Source organism: Gregarina niphandrodes (genome assembly GCF_000223845.1).
Source record: "Gregarina niphandrodes unplaced genomic scaffold scaffold00008, whole genome shotgun sequence".
NCBI classification, from domain to species: domain Eukaryota; phylum Apicomplexa; class Conoidasida; order Eugregarinorida; family Gregarinidae; genus Gregarina; species Gregarina niphandrodes.
In genome coordinates this window covers 317,767-337,464 of record NW_011645779.1, presented here as the reverse complement: position 1 = coordinate 337,464, position 19,698 = coordinate 317,767, and the positions used below count along the sequence as shown (strand labels likewise).

Here is a 19,698-nt window from a genome sequence, read left to right as displayed (position 1 = left end):
CGGGACTCACAGGGGCTCCGGGATTGGGCACTCCGACCCTCGTCAGTGCCGCCCCCGGGCTGGGAAACCCCGGGCTGGGAAACCCCGGACTGGGAACGCCCGGGTTGGCAGCTTCCGGACTAGGCGCTCCTGGTGGGCTGCATGGCATGCTCGGGGGCGCAGGAGCGGTTCCGGGGATGGGTTTGCTGCCTCAGGCCTCGGGCCCGAACGCAGCTGCGGGCATGAGCATGCCCACATTGATCATGCCCAACGTGCTGCAGTCCGGGCAGAGGCCGTCCGGCTGGTCCACCGCGCCGCGACTGCCCTTGAACAACATAGTCAGCGGTTCGAAGACGGGCGATGCCCCGCCACCGCCGCCACCGCTGCCCGACCACGTCGTAGCCCCGCAGCCGCCGGGCGGGGTGCTCGTGTACGACGACGACCTCGTCTCACCCGAAGAAAAGCGCGCCGTCATGTACAACTACCGACAGAGTGTCGTACTCGACACTACAAAAGCATTCTAACATACATTTTACACCGAACATACCCATTCCAACCATTAGAACTTCAACCACCATGAGAACTCTGACCACTTCTGCACACCCCTCAGTGTGTGCGATCAAATCCGTCCCCCTCAGTGTGGGATCAGATACACTCAGCAGGATTCCCAACTCAGCTGCTTGAGTTGGTTTTTCCTTTTACATGTTGTTTACAGCGATCGCAAGAGATGTGGTGATCCTCGTGGAATGGTCCGACACGAAGGGGAACTTCTCGGCGGTGATAAGGTCTATCTTGCCGTCTCTGGTGGCATCTAGTAAAACTGGCCCGGTAGTAGGGGCCCGCCAGGAAGGCAAGTCGAGTGTGGCCGTTCTGGGGAGTGCGGGAATGTCTACGACTAGTATCTCTACGACTAGTATGGCTACGACTAGTATGTCTACGGCTGGTGCGACGGGTACAACGCGAAAAGACGCGTCTTTGGTATCTTACTTGTACGACAGTCAGTATGTCTTTCACATATACGAAGAATTCGATTTGCCGAGTATTCGTTATATCTGTTTAGGGGATAAGTCGCGTGGCGTACGGCTGCCCTATCGCTACCTGATGGGCCTGGCGGCAGAGTTCAAGACGCGTTACGGGTCCCGGACTCCTTACGAAGCCTTGCCTCTGTCGCTGACCCGGCAATTCGCGCCCACCATTGCGCGATTGAATAAGCATTACTCTCAAGTTTACGCCGCCAACGACTACTACAAATACAACACTAGTGCAATGTCCACCATTGCCCGGGCATCTTCGCCCAACAAGGCGGCATCCCCCCAGAGAACAATGGCCGACCATAATGCAGGAAATAAAAACGGCAAAAACGTGATCATTCTTGAAGACCAATCGCGCCGGCCTAATCTCGCTGGACCCCGTCCCGACTCCCTGGACCAACCCCTACTCGAACAACCTTTACTCGAAGAAAGCTTATTTGAAGAACCCTCGCCGAATCAGTCACGATTCAAAGATCCGCTGCGTGAAAGCACCAGTCCAGCCAACACCGCCGACGGCACCACCGTTGGGAGCGCTGAACAGGTACTCGAACGAAAGATCGACGAGATCAATAATGTCCTAATTCAGTCTTTAGACAAGATCATCAACCGCAAGGAACGAATCGATCTTCTCGTCGAAAAGACTTCTAATATCCAACGTGCTTCAACCAATTTCGCTCGCTATTCAACCAAGAGTAACCAACACGACCCGTCACCAAAACACAGAGCATGCTGCGTCATCAACATGACAATCTCCTTGACCTACATAACCAACATGTCCTTAGGATCCAATTTGGGACCCGTCCGACGGATCCAGGACTGGCTGGCCAGACGTAGACTGCTCTTCGGGTCCATGGTATTGATCGGGGGCATTAGCTTGCTAGTATTCACAATAGAAACGAAATAAAGCTTTTTAAAAAAACATGGACCAAGCACAACATAGATTGCTACTAACTCCTAACAAGTGAGGCACAGATCAAGACTCCTCGCGGTTGTATCGGAGCAGGGCTTTGGCAGCGCGCGCGCACACACGTGTGTGCGCCGTCGGAAAGCGCTTTGTTTGCAGGGAAGATTTGGTGTCTGAAGGTTCATGGACTACAGATGAAGGAACGACAACGGCGGGGAGTACTACGGGTGCCGGACGAGTGCGCAAGATGCAGTGGCGAGATGGTACCATATATGTTGGAGAGGTAGACGAGGAATACAGACCGCATGGTGAGGGACATCTACTACGGCCTAACGGAGTGGAATACGACGGACAGTGGGTACATGGACATGCAGAAGGCCACGGAGTTTTTCAGTCCGAGGAATGGGGTCGTTATGAAGGAGATTGGGAAGGTGATATGATCCAAGGGGTGGGTAAGCTGGTCTTTGCTGATGGAGCGGTGTATGATGGCAACTGGCTCAACGACCGGCCGGAAGGTTATGGTATATTCATTAACCCGAACAACATCATGTTTCGTGGTCAGTGGCGTAGGGGAGTTTTCCAGCCGGACCTTTCCGGATACGATCCGCGCGGTATCCAGACTTGCGTCCATGAGGGTCAAATCAATAATCGACAAAATGGTCTGCAGTCGTCAGCCATCCGAGAAAGCGCCACTGCTATCGAGAGCGGGGTGGTCGTGGACATTTCAGGTCGGATCGATAACTTACATGAGTACCAGCCGAACAGAACTCCAGGCTCAGGACCCCACTCGCTAACCCAGATGCCCAACCCTAGAGTTGCGGTCTGCAAAGGTACATACAATCCTGCTTCGGGCTCGTATGCAAACCAAACCGAAATGTTTGACTCACCTGTTTATGTAAGACCCATTATGACCACCCGTTACACTGTGCCTGCTACCTGTCCCGACCGTTATCTGCTGCGGCCATTGCGCTGCGCTCCTGTGTTATGTAACGTTGCTCGTTGAAGTTCTCTTTTTTTCAGCCAGATGACCCTGAGAAGACGGGAGCGAGGACCAGCAGCGGTTACTGGTACAAGACCAACTACTTTACTGAGGCTTGGACGGGTTCGGACCCGCCCTCTCGAGTACCGGAGGCGCGCCAGCAAGCAGAGGTGGTGGACGAGACGGACCCGTACGGAGCATATGTGAAGTCTTGTGATTATTACGTAAAGGGCAACGTTTACAACTCGAACTATGCTGTCCCCAACTATGCCGGTTACGACACCAAGCCGGCGAACGCGAGCTATGGCGGAGGCGACAGGACCGCCGCTGGAACGACCAGCCAGTCTACGTACTTTGCGCACACCGCAGCCTCCGAAACACAAAATGACTGGTATGAGCAGCAGGCGCAGCTCTCCAACTCCCTGCCGCCGAACGCCCAGTTGTCTGCGGCCCGACTCGAGAACGGTTCTGCGCAGTTCGACCGCTCTCAGTTCGACCCCTCTCATTTCGACCCCTCTCAGTTGGACCCCTCTCAGTTGGACCCCTCTCAGTTCGACCCCTCTCAGTTCGACCGCTCTCAGCTTGAACGGGCGCAGCTTGACCGGACCCAGCTTGACCGGGCGCAGTTCGAGCAGTCTTCCAAACTGCGCAGCAAAGGCAGCACGTCGCGAGGCGCGGAGTCGCGCGTCGACCGCCGACACACGGCGTCGATCGTCACGGAGGAAACGTCTGCGGACGAACCGATGGTGGCGGGCGTGACGCTGCCCAGTCTGGGTCATCCCAGTACAGAGCTTAGTCCTGAGCGGCCCGCGAGCGAGGTCGAGCGCCCGATGCCGATCGTGGATCCTGTCACCGAGTCGCCGCGGTCTATGACGTTGCCGTCTCTGGAACCGGAAGACGATATTGAGGACGACTTGGAGCCGGAAGACGACTTGGAGCCAGAAGACGACATGGAGCCAGAAGACGACTTGGAACCTGAAGACGACTTGGAGCCAGAGGACGTGCGGCCCGACCACTACCTGGCGGCCGAGGAGGAGGAACTGGTTGTTCCGGAAGAGGGCGAGGAGGTACCGGAGGAGTGCGCGGCACAGGACCTGAACAGTCTGCCCGCGACGGGACAGGTGCTGGAGAGCTACGCTCCGGCGACCGGCACCTGTTACACGTGTCCCGATCCGCCAGCGGTGCTCGAACTGCAGGCGGTCGACCGCAGTTACGGCCTGCCTCTCGTCCATGACGGGGCTCAGCCGGACGTGCGTCGCGGCGGTCCCGCTCTGCGCTACGGCGGTCCCGTGATTCGCGGCCCAGCGCCACCTGCGATGCTCGGAGGCTGCCGAGTCGCAGTGGGCACGCAGTCGTCGCAGACCGACCTGCTCGGCCCCGTCGGACGCGACCTGCCGGGACGAAGCGGCCTGCCGGGACGGTCGCTCGCGGGCCCGGCGAGCCACGGACCCGCCACGCCCTCCTGCGGTACGCCCCACTACGGCCAGTCGGACTACGGGCGGTCAGATGCTCCGGACTACGGGCGGTCGGATTCACCGGACTACGGACGATCAGATGCCCTGGGCGACTCAGAGGCCCGTGCCCCGAACGGCTCTGAGGCCCCGGGCGGCTCAGAGGCCCCCGGCTCGGAGGTCCCCGACGGCTTCCACGACGCCGCGGGCGCCGGCAGCTGTCCCTCGCCGCAGCGCTCCGAGTACTACGAGCCACTTAGCGAGCCAGCCGGCTACTCCGCCACCGGCCACGAAGGCTGCGACCCCACCTACTGCCCCTACAGTCCCCAGAGCACGGGCCGGGCGCCGGCTGCGACACTGCGAGACGTTCGGAGCTCGCCCGCCGGCAGGTTTGCCCCGGCGCTGTACCCCGGTTCTGGCTACCCGGCCGTGGGATGCAACGGACCCGTCGGGGGGTACAACGGCGCCGTCTCGGGTTACGGTAATGCAGCCGCAGGTTATAACGGGCCAGCTGGAGGGTACAACGGACCCGCGGGAGGGTATAGTGGACCTGTCGGGGGTTACAACGGACTCGCGGGAGGGTACAACGGACCCGCCGGAGGGTACAACGGACCTGCCGCAAGTTACAACGGATCTGCCGGGAGTTGTCATGGTACCGCTGGGGGTTACAACGGACCGGCCACGGCTTACGGACCCGTCGGGAGTTACAATGGACTCGTACAGAGCTACGGACCGGTGATGGTAGGCGGTACTTACGAGACGGTGCCTGGTCGGGGCCGTAGAACCGACTCCCACATGTATGCTGCGCCGCTGAACTACGGCCCTACCCCGCACAGACACCAGGTTTCCTACGAGCCCCCGAGACAGTACTTTGCGGGAGGCTATTCTCAACAGAGCCCCCGCCCCGCGCCGTCGCACCAACCTCAGGTCAGGCGTAGACCTTTGCCCCCGCAACAGAAGACCTTCCGCGACCTAATCAAACATCATGATCCAGCCCAGGTAAGATTGTGAACGCACACGCGTATGCACACACGGCAGACGCAACAATTCCCTTCCTTCCCACCTTCTCCGCGGTCTCGTCTGCGCGATTTTACTACTGCACAAAGCACTCCCACGGGATGGCGTAAGCACTTCCGGCACAAAGTTTTCGAACACATGCGCGAGCAAATTTAGCCCTGATGAAGGCTAGAACTAGCGAGGCTGCCACTACCACGCCCGCAAGTATGGACTGCACGATCGGCGAGAGCGGCAATGATGTCGAGTATCTGGGGGACGGAACATCTCCGTACGGAAGTTCTCCAGAGCGCACAGCGATGGGATCCGGAGCGCAGACGCCAGTGACTGAAGAGGGCACGGAAGGGCTGGCCGCCGGTGAAGGACAAGGGGTTGACACTGGGCCGGCTGATGGCGAGCAAGCGGCTTGTGGTGGGCAGGCAGCTGCGGAGAGGCGATCCGTGACGCGAGAAGTTGTAATCCCGGTGCCTGTGGAAGAGGTTCGTTCGATTGAATTCAAGTTGCCCAAGTTGAAGGTGAACAAGACCCAAGTCGGATATCCGGTGTATGCGCCGAGAATTATCGAGTATCCGATCCCTGCAGAAAATCTTAGTCAAGAAGCGTTATCTATATGCGACTCGATCAAAGAGTCAGTGGACGCCTTAACCCAGCCGCAGACTCCTGCCAGTAAGTGTATTAGAGGGGGCAGCAATAGTGTGTTGTTTATTTAGCTCTTGAATCCATCGCGGATTCTATCGTTGAAAGTTTGGAGGTGATGAAGAATTTTTTGTGAGAAGTGCGGTAGTTGTAATTGCTCCTGTGGAGTAACTCGTGATGGGGTTAGTGTGGGCCGTTTGCTGAACAGCGTTTGGAAAACGAAGGAGGTTTTGGCTAGCTGAGGATGACCCCATTTTCGTTTGGGTTAATGAGGGGGCATTTGTAGTTGTACAGGTAGTATTTTAGGGAGCCGTCGCCGGGTCCGAATTGGAGTTCTTGGAAGCATTCGAAGTTGTGGTTGAGGTCAAGTGCGTTGAAGACGTCGTATTTGAGGATGTTTGCGGCGATGATGGACTGTTCCAGGAGCTGTTTACGGGACATGGTAGTGCCGTTGCAGTAGTAGTTGTATGCAGCTTTGAGGAGGTCGTATTCTTGGTTGAATCGAAGAACCTTGGAGTTGAGTTCGTAGAAGGAGAAGAAGTCGGTGACTTTTCCTTCTGTTTCCTTGACGTAAGTATAAACGGCTCCTTGCTTGGTAAGGAGCCAGTGGCAGACGTCATCTTCGTTCAGTTCGGTATACAATTTGATCTTATCTTTGACGAATCCGTTGTTCAAAAGCTGGGTCACGGAAGCCACGTCCTTCTCCTCCATAGGTCTGATACCGGGAACGGTGAAGTGGTCCGGTAGTTGAGCCTTCTTCTTAGCTTCCTCGATGCTCTCACCCGCCCTCAAAGCACTAAATCCTATTGATACAAGTTTAGCAACATTCATCGAACGGTGGTAGTAACGACAGTCAGTAACAGGACGCGGTATGAAGATACCGGCGGTGTAGAGGGCGTGCCACACACCGTCAAGGTTGATCCGCCGAGTTAGCTCCTTTATTAAAATGGGGGCCAAACGTCGGGATCTTAGCTTCTTGTGCACACACAAAAAGTTGACTTCGCCACCTGCAATCCGGTTACCAAAGATATTGATCTTGACCGGAATACCCGAAATAAAAGCAACAAGTTTTCTCTGAGCCTTTCGTTCCCCAATGGCCGTCGCCTTGGTGTCCAGAGCTGGAGTTTTCACCATGGTCTTAATTCCTATAGTCCAGCTCCGCTTGCTGTCAGGCGGGAAAATTGCCCACTTTAATGACTCCATAGTATATTCGAACCGGAAGCAGGAAGCGTTGTCTTCCACGTAGTGCTTGGAAAGGAGTTCATAGATCTCTTGTAGGTCCTCCTCCCCCAGTTCCACCCATTCGAAGGTATCCGGTAGTGGTACCGGCGTTTTGCGAACTTCGTCTATGGACTTGGTTTCGATTACTCCACAGTCCTCAGGCAGTGCCTCACTGACAGACGGAACAGGCTGACTATCCCAAAAGCGATGCGGCTTGCCTACCTCCTCAGGAGGAATTTCGATAGGCAACGACTGCTTTGGACCTCCGCCCGTACTCGGATCCATTTTTAACTCGACGAAATTACCCGTCCGGTAATAAAACCAAATAAGGTCGCTCCCTCGGCCATCCTCAGCGGGTGGTTAATCTGAGCCTGCTGAGTGCTGAACCCAGCAGGAACTGCTTGTGGAATCGTGTTTGGGGCTGTGTGTATGGGAAATGTTGCTGTGTGTGGAATACATGAAAGATCGACTGGCGTAAAATACGTTCCAGAAAGGTCACCTGCTGGACTAAAAAATCTGCGAACTGAAGGCGAAGCCACCTGACACTTGGTCGGTGGGAAACACCTCGATCTCGCTAATACAAACAGAAGGTGGCAAGGAAGTTATATGCCGGATACATTCAGCTAAATCCTCGGGCAACAGCTCGGTATATTTGCACACGTTTCTTCCAATTGCACTCCCAGTTGCAGCGGTGCTACCGGGCAAGCTACCACTAGTATTCCCTCTAATGACGTGGGCAATCCGCACTCCAGAATGGATATATTGGTACCGTAACTTGATCACCATCTGGCGAAGGTAGGCCTCGCACGCAGCCTCCATTAGGTCGTTGCTGATTCCTACGAGGTATAGCAAAGACGAACCGGCCCGCATCCTCGGCAACAGAACCTGCGTCATTTTTTCACAGTCCATGAGCGCCGTGGTGCCTGACGTAGGCTGCTTCCCACTCGGACATACGAACTGAATCACGGCATTGAAATTCTCGATTGCAACCGAATCCAGTTCATCCATCACCACCCTTTCACACTTTGGGGCGACTACAGGTAACAAAAATGTGTCCCAACGGCAGCCCACAAGTGGTGCGGGTCGAACAGAGGTGGGGGTGGATATAACGTACCTGAGATGATGGAGTCGAGGATCCCTTGGGACTTGCAGCAGATGTACACCTTATCGTGCTGTTTTAAAAGTTCAACGGCGATCACAGGCAGGAAGGATTCCCCACCCTCCCCTGCTACACATATCATGGCCACCGTCATTTTGTAAGCCTCCTAAAAAAATACCTTCCCTTGCCACCGACCAAGCATTCCATCCGCACAACCCTCCCACAACACAATCTTCTTCCCACAGCTGCAGTTCTGGTGTTGGTTACGGTTTGGTAACTGTATCTTTCACCCCTCTCAAGTCAAGCTGGACACCACACACTCAGGTGCTTAAAAACCAAGGCGGGAATCCGGCTGACGTGTTTAGTGGCGAGGTGATCTTATGGATCCGGTTAACTCCCGCCGCTTTTTGTCGGCAAGCATTTAGGCTTCCACCGTCAGGTGCCAGTTGTGCTGAAGCGTCTATGTGGTTGACTGCGATTGCTAATTGCCGGTGCCTGGGTGGGTGGGTGTGTAGAGACGAGTGGAGTTGGTTTTCCACCTTCTGTTGACACACATAAGTGTTCCTGCCGATTTTGCAGGTCGAAAAAATACAACAGAACAAGCGGCTTAGCCAATAATGAGCGGCAAGGCTCCTATCCACCCCCCCAGTGGCTCTAAATCCGGCGGTCAGTCGATGACGGCTAAGGCCGGCCTGATCTTTCCTTGTGCGCGTGTTCGATCACACATGAAAGAAGTCTGCTTCGGGCAGCGAATTCGACCGGAAGCAGCGATTTGCTTAGCGGGCGTGTTGGAGTATCTTGTGGCTGAGGTATGTCCCTAATCCAACCGCCGACCCAATGTGCTACATGCTACACCGAACGGTTTTCTGCTGTGCTTATAACCTGTGTTTTCAGCTTCTGGAGGTGAGTGGAGAAGAGGCAAAGCGTCAGAACCGACAACGAATTACCCCGGCGCATTTACTGGACACTATTCGAAACGACGTGGACTTTAGTGAACTTGCCAAGAATATTACTCTTGCTCACACCGGCTCCAGTATCCGGAGTTCGAACCCTCCTGAGACTGCCTCGCACGTAGTTGCACAGGAAACCAGACCAGACGAGTGAACAAAGCTGTCACGCGTTTGGAGGTGTCACACAAGTGTGTATATATCCCACAAGTGTGTATATATCCCACAAGTGTGTAGATCTCGCACACGTGTCGTGGTGTGAAAAATAAGTGGGCCGGCTCGGCGCACAAAACAGTAACATAGATTACAGTTCATAGATAGCATTACTAATCGCGGGTAGATCAGACAGAGCACGGGTTGGCTAATTCACAAAACAGTGTGCTGCAGCAGATCGTGGGTTGAACGACGCGATTGGAAGTGGGTGCAAAAAGAGTCTGAAAAAATCGAAGCAAATGAGATCGGAGGGTCTTAGTCCGCAGATGGCGATGCCGGCTTCGTACGTGCTTCATCAGAAGAAGGTGTCGGGGCACCAAAGGGCCTACAGCAAGGAGAACCGGCGGTTCGAGAGTTACCCTCACTCGGCGCTGGGACTGGGTGGATCGGCACTGGGCGATTCGGAGGCGCTGTACATGGCGGATGCACAGCTGCCTCTGGGTGTCGTCGAGTACCCGGAGTACGGTCTGCCAGCACACTATTATCAGCCTGAGCCTCACGGCATGCACAGTCGCAGCCGCTCGCAACGTGGGCGCCCACTACTGGCGCAATCTCCCGGAGCCCGGTCCATCGGCCACGCGCGGATGGCAAGTGGCGCGGGTTCCATCTCGCCCTTCGCCACTCTCGGAGTCCCGACCCTCCCGACCGTGACCGTGATGACCTTTTGCCAGGATGTCTTCATCGAACGACATGGCGCACTACAACTGCTCTGCGTACTCAATAAAGTGCCTCTAAGGTAACGAACAAAACACCCGCCATGGACCCGAATCCGGACCTGGAAGTATAGGTATGTATGTATAGGTTGACTGTGTTGAAGTCTACCGACGACACTCGTCACATAGTGGACAGTTTGCAGATGCGGCCTGGCGGTTTGTTGACCCCTTCATACCCGGTATTACAGTTGGGACAACGGTGTTATGTATTGTATCTGGCATCTGCGCGCGTGTTGGCACGACACTTGGGTATGTATGGTGTGGATTTGGATGGTGACTACTACGCTGACGCGATCGCAGAGAGGTTGCAGCGATGGTTCGATTACCAGGACCGGGCGGTGGGTAATTTGAAGGGGCTACGATCAGCTCTTCGGCGGAAGGACAGAGGGGAGCGGGTTGCGCAGGATAGGAAACAACTGGCGGACTACCTGTCTCACCGGCCGTACCTGTACCAGGTGTTAGCCGAAATGCTCGGCTCCTGGAAACATTTATACAGACCCGATTGCCCATCTGCCAACTGGCTAGACCCACTCTTTGCCACACATCTCACTGACGACTTAATCATCGACTTGTTCCTCTGGCCACAACACCTCACATCTTGGACACGTACACAGGAACTTATACGAAGCGCCCAGGGCATAGATTCAAACCCCATAACCAGCAACCTACTTGACGTCGGACCCATCAACAATTCACCCACGAGTCTCAGCCAAGTGATTCCATACGAACACCGACTCACCGTCGACGCGCTGCTGAACGCATCCTACATCAAGTCACACTTCACCCAACTGGTTACTTACTTCCCAGACATCGGCCGCTTCCTGGCCTCGCGGATTCTCTGGGTTATGCGCGAATCATCAAACACTGCCAGCAGCACTCCTCAACCCAACTCTGTAGCCCCCACTGGCCCCCTTACCAGTTCACAGCTCCGACCCCAGCCTGGCGCCCAGACTGGCGCCCAGGCTGGCGCCCAGGCTGGCGTCCAGGCTGGCGTCCAGTCGAGCGATAAACTCGGCGCCCAGACGAACGAAAACGTTGGCACCCAGCCGGCAAGTAGCACGAGCTCCAGAGAAACAAAGCTTGCTAGCGCCCAAAGTGCCGAAGGCTGGACCGGCTGTGTGCAGGATCTGCGGCCCGAGACACAAGCCGCAAGAAAGGCTCCATGCTTGCAGCAATGGCCGTCAGATCCAGCACTGGCGCAACGGCAGTCTTACTAGATCGAGCATCCTGCGGGTCGGATGTCTCAGGAGATCGAACATCGATCTCCCAGAGGGGGCGAGAGTCCTCCACGGTGTGGGAGGAAGGATCCCGCTCGGGACCACGCTCCATGACCAAACGCCAGCAGCGGTGTGCATTCCGTTAGGTAGATAGATAGTCTTTACAAGTCTTTATGTGCCGGTTAAATGACAGGGGGTTGGAACGTGAGAAAATGGAGGGAAGGATAGCAGAGGAAGGGGGTCGATTTTACAAAAAAAGGATGATTACTAAGAGCGCAGTTGGTAGCTACCGACTACGTCTTGGTCAAGGCGTTCCTCTGACCGCACCTGCCAGGAACATGGGTAGTTCGAACGGTCGTGAAGAGGTCAGTCCGCACCCGGAAGACGTTTCACCGGCGGATGGATGTTTCATCACTCACGGGAGTTTACACGGAAGTAGAGCAACGAGGACTTGTAGGATTCGAAAGAAGAGGACCGTAAGGACCGGCGTGGCTGGAAGCGAAGCGCCACAGCAGTCTTCGGTAAGAGCACTGGTGTTAACAGGGAGGCGGATGGGGCAAGAAGAAAGTGGGATTGACCTGGGAACGAATCCCCGCTGGACCAGGATACGAAGGCTGGCTGGCTGGGGTACGAAGAATGGGACAAGTACTGGAGGGGGATGCTAGTGATTCTGCGGATATAACCGTTCTGGGGTTATATCCTGGGGCCCGGGGTGTGAGATAAAATTTTACTTTGTTCTCTCAGCTACGATGGCAGGAGTCCGGCATCTGCTGCCGGAGACGACCAGCTCTTCTAAGCGGTCGGGCTCAGTGGAGTCCTTTCGCGAGGAAGACGCCAAGGTGGTAGAAACGAAGGCTGTAGAGGGTAAGGAGGACTCCACAGGCAGCAATGCCCTTGAAGGCGCCGTTCTCTTCACCGGTAAGTCACCTCTCTCGGTCGGTTGTCTCACATGTGTCGTCGCGCGTGTGTGCACCTGTTTGGTACACGAGACACCACACGCGTGTGGTACACGAGACAGCACACGTGTGGTACAACAATCGGACACGGGCATTCTTCCCATGGGAATTCTGCACCACGATCCTGCCCACCGGAAGTCTTTAAACGGGACTTCCGCCGAGGGGTAATGTCTGTTATGCAGGGTCGTCGAATCGTGAGCTTGCTGAGAAGATTGCATTTTCTTTGGGTATCCCTCTAGGTCGTTTGAAATTGTCCCGTTTTGCGGACGGCGAAATTTCGTTGCAGTTCCTGGATTCGTTGCGGGGTCGTGACGTGTACATTGTGCAGCCAACTTCTCCACCGGTCAATGAGAACTTGATGGAGTTGTTGCTGATGATTTCGACATGTCGACGTAGTAGCGCGAAGAAGATTACAGCGGTGGTTCCTTACTACGGATATGCTCGCCAGGATCGGAAGTTGTCGAGTCGAGTGCCGATATCTGCGGCAGATGTGGCGCGTATGATTGAGGCGATGGGTGTGGACCGAGTGATCAGCGTGGACTTGCACTGTGGCCAGATACAGGGTTTCTTCGGGCCTCGCGTACCGGTGGATAACCTGGAGGCTCAGAAGGTTGGCTTGCAGTACTTTAGAAACAAGAAGCTCGAAAACCCCGTCGTCGTCTCGCCGGACGCTGGTGGTGTGTATAGAGCCCGGAAGTTCCAAGAGGGGTTCACCGCGCTGACAGGCAAGAAAGACACCGGCCTTGCTATGCTCATCAAACAACGCAAGGCCGCGAACGAGATTGAATCCATGCAACTGGTCGGCAGTGTACGCAACTGCGACGTCGTCATCGTGGACGACATGGTCGACACCGCCGGCACTCTCTGCGAAGCCGCCAAGATGCTCAGGGCTGAGGGAGCCAGGCGAATCTTCGCTTTCGCCACCCACGGCCTCTTTAGCGGCCCCGCTTTGGACCGCATTGGAAAGTCCGTGCTTGAAGAGATCGTCGTTTCCGACTCCATCAAGCAACCCAACGCTATCAACAACTGCTCCAAGATCATTCAGCTCTCCATCGGTCAACTCCTTGCTGACGCCATCTACCACGTACACACCAAAGAATCGCTCCACAACGTCTTCTTCGACGTCTCCGAGCACCACCACACCCACTGAATCAGGTCAGCCGGACGCATGTAGCGCGCAGACGAAGCCCCAACCGCGCTGCCGTCGCTAACCACCCATATAAAACGTCCCGCCGGACAACGTCCCGCCATATTGCGTTCGCTGTATAGCGTCCCGCTTTGCAATGGCTATGCGAAAATGCGCCACGCACACGTGTGTGCTACCAAGAATGCGCATCAACTAGGCACGTGTCGCTAAAACCGGCGTCAGCTGGGCGAGCGTGCATCAATTAAGCGAAGACTTGACAATGATTTGAGGAAGAACAAAAAGTTTGACGAAGCTGCTGCACCATCCATGGCCGTCTGGGTCCTATTTTTTGGCAGCGACCGCTTTTAGTATCTCCTGTTTTGTGGCGGGAGCTGCGGGGGCTGGGGCGCAGCAACAGTCAACCACGCGTTGAAGAAAGTTGCTACCATAGACCCCCCAGTTAGACATCGTCCGCTGGATGGTCAGCCCCATGGGACTCCCAGAGTACCTCTTCTGGCGCACTCTGGTATCGTGGGCATCCGATAACATGGTGCGCTAAAAATATGCACCAAGCTTCTCGCGCTACCCCTCCGGACGTCAAATTCACCGCCCATTGCACCCATTAAAATGCCGAATGAGTATGGAAATCTTACACTGTCTGCCTATACGGTGAACATAAAACTAGAGATAGTCTCCTTGGTAAAAAATGGTTTTTGATAATCTCTTCTCTCTTCTCCGTCCCTTACCGATCTCGGATTTTCTGCATCTCATTCTTCTGGTCAGCTGCATCGTCCCAGCCACATCGCCCGACAGTGGTGTCAGCAGCTGTCGTTAGATTCTGTTGCTGGACGAACAATAGGCACCTCGCGGGTAGTACTGGCATGGTACTATTTGAGTCACGGATAATTAAGATAACTTTGGTTCACGGAGCGAGTGTGCCGGCGGGTGCACACACCTGAGAAGTTCTTTAGCAGCAGCAGAACTTCCTCCGCTGGGCCTTCTTGTGAGCCGCACGGTAGTTGGAGGAGCTTGAGGAGCTTGACGTATTGTCCTCAACACCTCTGGGTTGCTGCATGACAATAGGAGGGACGGCTTGGAGCTGAGAATTGGTCATGAACACCGGGTCAGCTTCGTAGGTGCGGACTTGATAAGTATCATACAATGGCTTCATGTTACCCCGGAGCGACTCTCCAGGAGCAACGAATCGGCATCCCTGAGGGGCGTACAAGGTAGCATCGACAGTATTGTAGCTAGGCTGCTGCATTTTCGACCGAAAAAAATTCCTCTGTATTTATAATTTGGCAATTACTCCTGGGGGTAGGGGGGCGACGCCTTGCCGCCGTCTGTACCAGAGTCTGCGTTCTCGCCGCCTGAACCTGAACTGACTACCTGTGGGCTGGACAGGTCAACTGGACGGGTCAATTCGCTGCAAAGGAGGGGTTGTGTTAGACTAAAAAATAACTCCATCCTTGGAGACGGATATCTGCAGTAGGTTGTCTACATAGATGCCTACATGGCGAACTAGCAGCAAGTGCGGGCCTTGTTGGCAGGTCTTCCGCGAACGGCGGAGAGTGTAGTGTAGCCTTCCGAGGTCGATGGATCGGCAATGTTCACGAGTCCCGAATTCTGACTAGGCAGCGATTCCCGTATTACACGGCCAACAACTGGTTCATCCCCATGCGGATGATTGGCATGGCTGGGTGTGAATTCCGGATGTGGGTAGGAGAGGGTATACAAGTCGTGGGAGCCCGAAGGAGTTCCGCGAGGCACTACTTGCATATCACTCATGTGACTGGCTGCGTGATCGCTGACCTGGCCGTAGTAATCGTCCCGCTGGGAGATAGCCTGAGAACCCGTCTGCTGGGGGGTATAACCCGTAGGGACGTGCTGTTGACCATAGTTGCCGGTATGTTGACCGTAGTTACCGGCCTGGTTGTGACTCGCCCCTTGATTGTAAGCGCCACTTTGGTTGTAATTAGCCACTGGGCTACTAGCCTCCAAGGGCTGGCTGTGACTAACCACTTGGCTGTAATTAGCCGTCTGGTTATAATTACCGGTTGGGCTATAAGTACCGGCCTGGTTATAGTCTGCCTGATTATAATTTGCACCCTCCGATTGAACCGGTGTGACCGTCGGAATGACCGCGCCACGGCTCCGACGGACCATCGGGGAGTGCCCTCCTCGGGTCAACGCAGTTCCGTTGGCTACGGCCGAGGGAGAAACAAAAGTGTTTGGGGAGAGGCAGTTGCCAGACTGGATGGCAACCGGTGGGACGGCGAAGCTGCTTGCGGCCGGTGGCAGTGCGGAAGAGCGTTGGGTGCCGTAAGACGTAATAGCAGCAGCCGGTCCCTTCTTCTTCTTCATGCCGTGAACAGGGCACCCGTCCCCCTTCCGGTTCCCCGATTGAATGGTGACAAGATCTTCAACAAAGCAAGGAACTGACCGGGGATTGTAGGTGGTTGCTACTCGGTGGCGAGTAACTTCTTCCGCGGGCACGAAAGTTGTATTGACTGGCACATATTGCAGCGTAGGGTTCGGACGGCTGGCGGAGCGCGCATAATTCGGTTCGCACACACGTGCGGAACCGGTATTCATTGCTGCGTTACTGAATGCCGCTGCGTTATTGAAAGCTGGACTCATCTGATTTAAAAAAAAGTGGGAGGGATGAGTCGAACAGCAATACACGTACAATTATCGGGTCTCTGCCCCCCCTTAACTCGGCGATCCCGGGCGGCAGCGGTCACTGCGGCCGCAAACCGCTCCATGTCCGCCGCGCACTTTAGCATCTCGATCAGACAAGTGGAGCTGAATACATCCGTTACGCCGTCAGAGAGAAGCAAGAGAAAGAGGTCGGCGGGGATTACTGCTGATTTGCGGCCGTTAGCTCTGAACCAGGATCGGATCCCTGCGCTCCCGGCGGCGGTGGAAGGCGCCGTGGGCGGCAGTGCGCAAAAGAGCGCCGGGTCTCCACCAGGTGGTCGACAGCCTTCGTGAGACGCTGCCCTGTACCCGGCGCTGCCGCGCTGGCCGTCGTTGCTCCGCGTTCCATCGCTCGTCACTGGTCGACCGACGTCCAGTTCCGTTCCCCGACCGCGACCCTCCCTGCCGCGCGTCGTTTCTTGTTCCCGGGCCGGCGCACCAGTCGCCAGTGCACTAGTCGCCAGTGCACTAGTCGCCAGCGCACTAGTCGCCAGCGCGCAAGTCGCCAGCGCACTAGTCGCCAAGTTCCTCTCCGCGCCGCCGTGTTGATCATCACAATCATTGCGTGGAACCTCGTAGTCATTACGTTCAGCATCACAGTCATTGCGTGGAGCATTGTGTAGGGCATCATTGTGTTTGGCGCCGTCTTGTTTACCGCCGTGTAGTTGTTTTGGTTTCTGTTTGCCTCCGCCGTGTTTCGTCTGGTCGTGTTTGCTATTGGTGCGTGCTTTAAATCCGTACGCATTGGCGAGAGCTTTGCAGGCATTAATGTCTAAGGGGGGCAGTCTATAAATGGATCGATTTGAGTTCGAATGGGTAACTTTATCTCTGGATTCCTTTAGCAGTTTGGGTAGTGTACCGAGGGTAAGGAAGGTGAAGTCGGGTCTGACGGAGAGGCCTCGTTCTTTGAATAACACATGACCGATGGAGCGCGCCATGTTAATGCTGAGGCCCGACTTCTTAGCGCAGGTATAGGTCATTTCCGCGGGTATAAGACGCAAAATTCCACCATCTCCGATAATAATACGTCCCTTACCCTCCTTCTTAATTCGGCTTATTTCGCCCTCTTCCGTCAAATGATGTCGTCGGCATAACTCCACGATCATCGGAGCTGCGCCCGCCAGCTTCGGCAACGCCACCAACAAGGCACTTGAATCGCCACATGAACTCGAGATCAAGACATCATTCACCAACGTCACCGATACTAAAGTCGTTCCGAAGTCCTTGTGCAACTCATCATTCAAACGCTCCACCTCCGCCTGTGCCTCCGCTACCGCCCCACTCAATAACTCCATCATACGAGTCATCAACAACGGCGGACTTCCTGACCGAGATGCTGATTGCGCAATCGGCTTCTCTAACCGCAGAAACGGAACCGTTCCCTCCGACCTAGGAACCAACATGGACTTGTCGGGAAGGCCGTTCTCTGGACCACCGTTCTCTGGACCACCGTTCTCCGGCCCACCATTCTCTGTGCGACCATTCTCTGTCCGACCGTTCTCTGGGCGACCGTTCTCTGGGCGACCATTCTCTGTCCGACCGTTCTCTGGGTGACCATTCTCTTTCCCACAACCAACCTCATGGACGAGACGCACGTGTGCTTCGTGGAACGCTCGTTCTACCGCCGCGCTTGCATGCCGACCACCCACGCCATGTCCGTCCAACACTGTGAACGTGATCGCATCCGCGCAAAGTTGGCCCCGGGAGGGTCTTTGCGCGGCTGGCACTGCCCGCGCTGCCGGGTGCATTTTGCCCACGGGCTTCCCCACTAAGTCTTCGCCGTCAAGACACTGCGTCGCAATTGAACCACTTGCACGCAATAAATTGCGCAACACGTTCCCACTGGCAGGCCCACTCACCCGGGCCACCTTCTTGCACTCATTGATCCCGCCACCCGAGTCGCCGCCGGACAACGATGGAGGCGTGTGCAACAAGTGTGCTGCATGCGGACACACACGCATAGGCGGAGGCGGAGGAGTCCCCGCCGGGTCGCGACACCCAGTCGGGCCGTCATTAAGCACATTGGCGGAAGGGGCAACGCTCGGCGCATTGTAATCCGTTTTTGGATTGGTTTCTTCGACCGCGTTGACGGCCGCTATACTTGGTCTTGGCTGGACATTTTCGTCGTAGCCCATTCCCTCGCATCCCATTCGCTCGTAGTCCATTCGGTCGTCATCCATTCGGCGGTGCCCCAGGGGGACGTGCCCCAGGGGGACGTGCCCCAAAGGACCGTGGTGAGTGACGATGGTGCAGGTGGGGTGTTCGTGGCTCCAGGAAAGCGAGGAGATCAACTTGTCGTTTCGTAAGATCATGCCTTTACGTTTGCCAGGCCAGGCCTGTCCGGTTAGAACGTTGACGCTCCAACCGTCCTGGTTTTCACGACTGGACGTTTGCAGACAAGAGGCACCCCAAGCCACAGCACGGACGTATCGACAGCCGTTGACGTCGCCGTCGAACAAAGTCCCGCGGTCGGGGCCAGTAACGACGCCGGCCGCCTGGGAGGAGGTGCTCGCGGACGCCCTCATTTCATTTGAATCTCTCCACTGAGACGTCACCAATATGTTCTCTACACTCTACACAGGGTCCTCTACACAGGGTCCTCTACACAGGGTCCTCTAATACAGATCCTTTAGACAGATCCTCTACACAAGTCCTCAGAAGCACTCAAACAAGTGGCCTACAAGCAGGGTGCTTACAAGCAAGGTTCCCACAACTCCCAACAGGTATCGATATATATATATACACGCTGAGAGAGACACACTTATTGCCGCTCAAACACCACTTCCGTTCCGGTCGTTCTGGCCCGTTTTGCGTCGTTCAGGGCCGTTCTGGGTCGTTTAAGGCCGCGCTGGGTCGTTTAGGGAAAACTGAGGGTGGTCAAAAATTCAAACTGTTCTTTGCTCTCGACGGAGAGGAAACGCTGCTCTTTGGCGATGGCTACGCTCTCAAACACCAGCTGCATCAAGGAGGGTGTCTGCACCGTGGTGGCCTCAGCTGCTGTCATAACGGCCGCGGCTGCGTCGACCCATCTGCCGATTGGGCGATAGAGCGGCTCCTCCTCCTCCCTGCTGGTAGAAATATCGTTAGACCGGGACGGGGGATTGGTCGACGCCCGATTGGTCGGCGCCCGATTGGTCGGCGTCCACTTGTTTGCGAGTTCAGCTTTCCGGATCAGGTGGCACCGGAGTGCAGAAATGAGGGTGCCAGTTCTTCCGACGCCGGCACTGCAGTGCACGATTACTCGGGGTTTCTCAGCACAGCAGAAGGGCGCCACGTCTCGTACGAGCGCCTTGAACTTCTTCGGGTCGGGAGTGGTGTGATCAAGCCAGTCGTCATAATGTAGCTGTATCACCGCTCTTCGTTTAAGCTTGCCGTCCAGATTGTGACAAGTAACCCGTAGATGCCTCTCTACACCCACGACAGCATCCAATTCCCTAACCTTCTCGATCGTGCACTCAGAAGACTTGTACCCGTTCCAATATGGTTCCATCTTGCGACGCTCGCCTTCTGCT

At 55.7% G+C, this 19,698-nt stretch overlaps 11 protein-coding genes across 11 annotated transcripts; 7 read left to right on the top strand and 4 right to left on the bottom strand.

Annotated features, from left to right (window-relative positions):
• Nucleotides 1-176: 176 nt before the first annotated feature.
• GNI_057520 (hypothetical protein) lies at nucleotides 177-503 on the top strand (the record flags this gene model as incomplete). Its single annotated transcript, XM_011131699.1, has 1 exon — nucleotides 177-503. The coding sequence occupies one exon, from the start codon at nucleotides 177-179 to the stop codon at nucleotides 501-503; it is 327 nt and encodes a 108-aa protein (XP_011130001.1).
• Nucleotides 504-681: 178 nt separating this feature from the next.
• GNI_057510 (regulated-SNARE-like domain protein) lies at nucleotides 682-1,914 on the top strand (the record flags this gene model as incomplete). The annotated part of the gene is made up of 1 exon (XM_011131698.1): nucleotides 682-1,914. The coding sequence occupies one exon, from the start codon at nucleotides 682-684 to the stop codon at nucleotides 1,912-1,914; it is 1,233 nt and encodes a 410-aa protein (XP_011130000.1).
• Nucleotides 1,915-1,930: 16 nt separating this feature from the next.
• GNI_057500 (MORN repeat protein) lies at nucleotides 1,931-5,355 on the top strand (the record flags this gene model as incomplete). Its single annotated transcript, XM_011131697.1, has 3 exons — nucleotides 1,931-1,971; nucleotides 2,074-2,809; nucleotides 2,935-5,355. 3 exons carry the CDS (start codon nucleotides 1,931-1,933, stop codon nucleotides 5,353-5,355), a joined length of 3,198 nt encoding a protein of 1,065 aa, XP_011129999.1.
• A 167-nt stretch (nucleotides 5,356-5,522) lies between these two features.
• Nucleotides 5,523-6,130, top strand: GNI_057490 (hypothetical protein; the record flags this gene model as incomplete). The annotated part of the gene is made up of 2 exons (XM_011131696.1): nucleotides 5,523-6,024; nucleotides 6,069-6,130. 2 exons carry the CDS (start codon nucleotides 5,523-5,525, stop codon nucleotides 6,128-6,130), a joined length of 564 nt encoding a protein of 187 aa, XP_011129998.1.
• A 98-nt stretch (nucleotides 6,131-6,228) lies between these two features.
• Nucleotides 6,229-7,500, bottom strand: GNI_057480 (glycylpeptide N-tetradecanoyltransferase; the record flags this gene model as incomplete). Its single annotated transcript, XM_011131695.1, has 1 exon — nucleotides 6,229-7,500. One exon carries the CDS (start codon nucleotides 7,498-7,500, stop codon nucleotides 6,229-6,231), a length of 1,272 nt encoding a protein of 423 aa, XP_011129997.1.
• A 222-nt stretch (nucleotides 7,501-7,722) lies between these two features.
• On the bottom strand, nucleotides 7,723-8,468 carry GNI_057470 (hypothetical protein; the record flags this gene model as incomplete). The annotated part of the gene is made up of 2 exons (XM_011131694.1): nucleotides 7,723-8,249; nucleotides 8,330-8,468. The coding sequence occupies 2 exons, from the start codon at nucleotides 8,466-8,468 to the stop codon at nucleotides 7,723-7,725; spliced, it is 666 nt and encodes a 221-aa protein (XP_011129996.1).
• A 463-nt stretch (nucleotides 8,469-8,931) lies between these two features.
• GNI_057460 (histone H2A) lies at nucleotides 8,932-9,418 on the top strand (the record flags this gene model as incomplete). Its single annotated transcript, XM_011131693.1, has 2 exons — nucleotides 8,932-9,123; nucleotides 9,209-9,418. The coding sequence occupies 2 exons, from the start codon at nucleotides 8,932-8,934 to the stop codon at nucleotides 9,416-9,418; spliced, it is 402 nt and encodes a 133-aa protein (XP_011129995.1).
• A 295-nt stretch (nucleotides 9,419-9,713) lies between these two features.
• On the top strand, nucleotides 9,714-11,404 carry GNI_057450 (hypothetical protein; the record flags this gene model as incomplete). The annotated part of the gene is made up of 2 exons (XM_011131692.1): nucleotides 9,714-10,210; nucleotides 10,276-11,404. The coding sequence occupies 2 exons, from the start codon at nucleotides 9,714-9,716 to the stop codon at nucleotides 11,402-11,404; spliced, it is 1,626 nt and encodes a 541-aa protein (XP_011129994.1).
• Nucleotides 11,405-12,153: 749 nt separating this feature from the next.
• GNI_057440 (ribose-phosphate pyrophosphokinase) lies at nucleotides 12,154-13,510 on the top strand (the record flags this gene model as incomplete). The annotated part of the gene is made up of 2 exons (XM_011131691.1): nucleotides 12,154-12,322; nucleotides 12,543-13,510. The coding sequence occupies 2 exons, from the start codon at nucleotides 12,154-12,156 to the stop codon at nucleotides 13,508-13,510; spliced, it is 1,137 nt and encodes a 378-aa protein (XP_011129993.1).
• Nucleotides 13,511-15,007: 1,497 nt separating this feature from the next.
• On the bottom strand, nucleotides 15,008-18,711 carry GNI_057430 (protein phosphatase 2C; the record flags this gene model as incomplete). Its single annotated transcript, XM_011131690.1, has 2 exons — nucleotides 15,008-15,906; nucleotides 16,176-18,711. 2 exons carry the CDS (start codon nucleotides 18,709-18,711, stop codon nucleotides 15,008-15,010), a joined length of 3,435 nt encoding a protein of 1,144 aa, XP_011129992.1.
• Nucleotides 18,712-19,043: 332 nt separating this feature from the next.
• On the bottom strand, nucleotides 19,044-19,676 carry GNI_057420 (protein tyrosine phosphatase; the record flags this gene model as incomplete). The annotated part of the gene is made up of 1 exon (XM_011131689.1): nucleotides 19,044-19,676. One exon carries the CDS (start codon nucleotides 19,674-19,676, stop codon nucleotides 19,044-19,046), a length of 633 nt encoding a protein of 210 aa, XP_011129991.1.
• Between the last annotated feature and the right edge of the window lie 22 nt (nucleotides 19,677-19,698).